Here is a 631-nt window from a genome sequence, read left to right as displayed (position 1 = left end):
CGGTTCCTCCTGTTCCTCTTTAATGTGTGGGGGGGTCTCTGACGCCTACTGGTCCACACTGGAGCTACACTCCTGCTGCTGAGAGGAAACTTCTTCTTTAACCACCAACAGCTGCTGGACATGTGCAGAAAACATGGAATCACACATAGAGGAAAACCTGGACTACGTACATGTTTCTGCATACTAACTTCCAGAGTGCTCAAACTGTGAAGACCACGTCTGTATGAAGAGAACTGGATACAGTGTTTGACGTCTCTTCTGTTTAACATCTGCATGCTTCCAATGACTCAGATTATCGACAACAAAAAAGTTACCATATTATGCAGAGACACATTTACACATCTCCAGGGAAACATTGAGGAAGTGCATTGAACAAATCAATGACTTGCCCCCAGGGTTCAACATTAAGTTTTTTTTCCCCTTGTCTGGTTGGTCAAGTGAAAACTTTTTACTTGCACAAAGACACAAATACACATCAAAAGACCTCAATCCTTTTGGTGTCACCGATCATATTACCTTAGAACATAGAAATGCACAAGTGAGTTTTTATAGTTTTATAAAGATCATAATATGTTGCTCTCAGCTTTGCTTCAAAGAGAAAACCCCTCCGCTCCCTGACAGGAAACACCTT

General features: G+C 41.8%; 1 protein-coding gene across 1 annotated transcript in view; it reads right to left on the bottom strand.

Annotated features, from left to right (window-relative positions):
• Positions 1-45: 45 nt before the first annotated feature.
• Positions 46-631, bottom strand: part of LOC116686443 (gastrula zinc finger protein XlCGF8.2DB) — a 5,387-nt gene continuing 4,801 nt past the window's right edge. The window contains exon 3 of the mRNA XM_032511456.1: positions 46-114. Within this exon, the coding sequence (XP_032367347.1) occupies positions 46-114 (69 nt within the window). The remainder of the gene's footprint in view (positions 115-631) is intronic.

This window comes from Etheostoma spectabile, unplaced genomic scaffold (genome assembly GCF_008692095.1).
Source record: "Etheostoma spectabile isolate EspeVRDwgs_2016 unplaced genomic scaffold, UIUC_Espe_1.0 scaffold378, whole genome shotgun sequence".
NCBI lineage: Eukaryota > Metazoa > Chordata > Actinopteri > Perciformes > Percidae > Etheostoma > Etheostoma spectabile.
The sequence above is the reverse complement of the archived record's forward strand: the minus strand, read 5'-3'. Positions and strand labels throughout refer to the sequence as shown.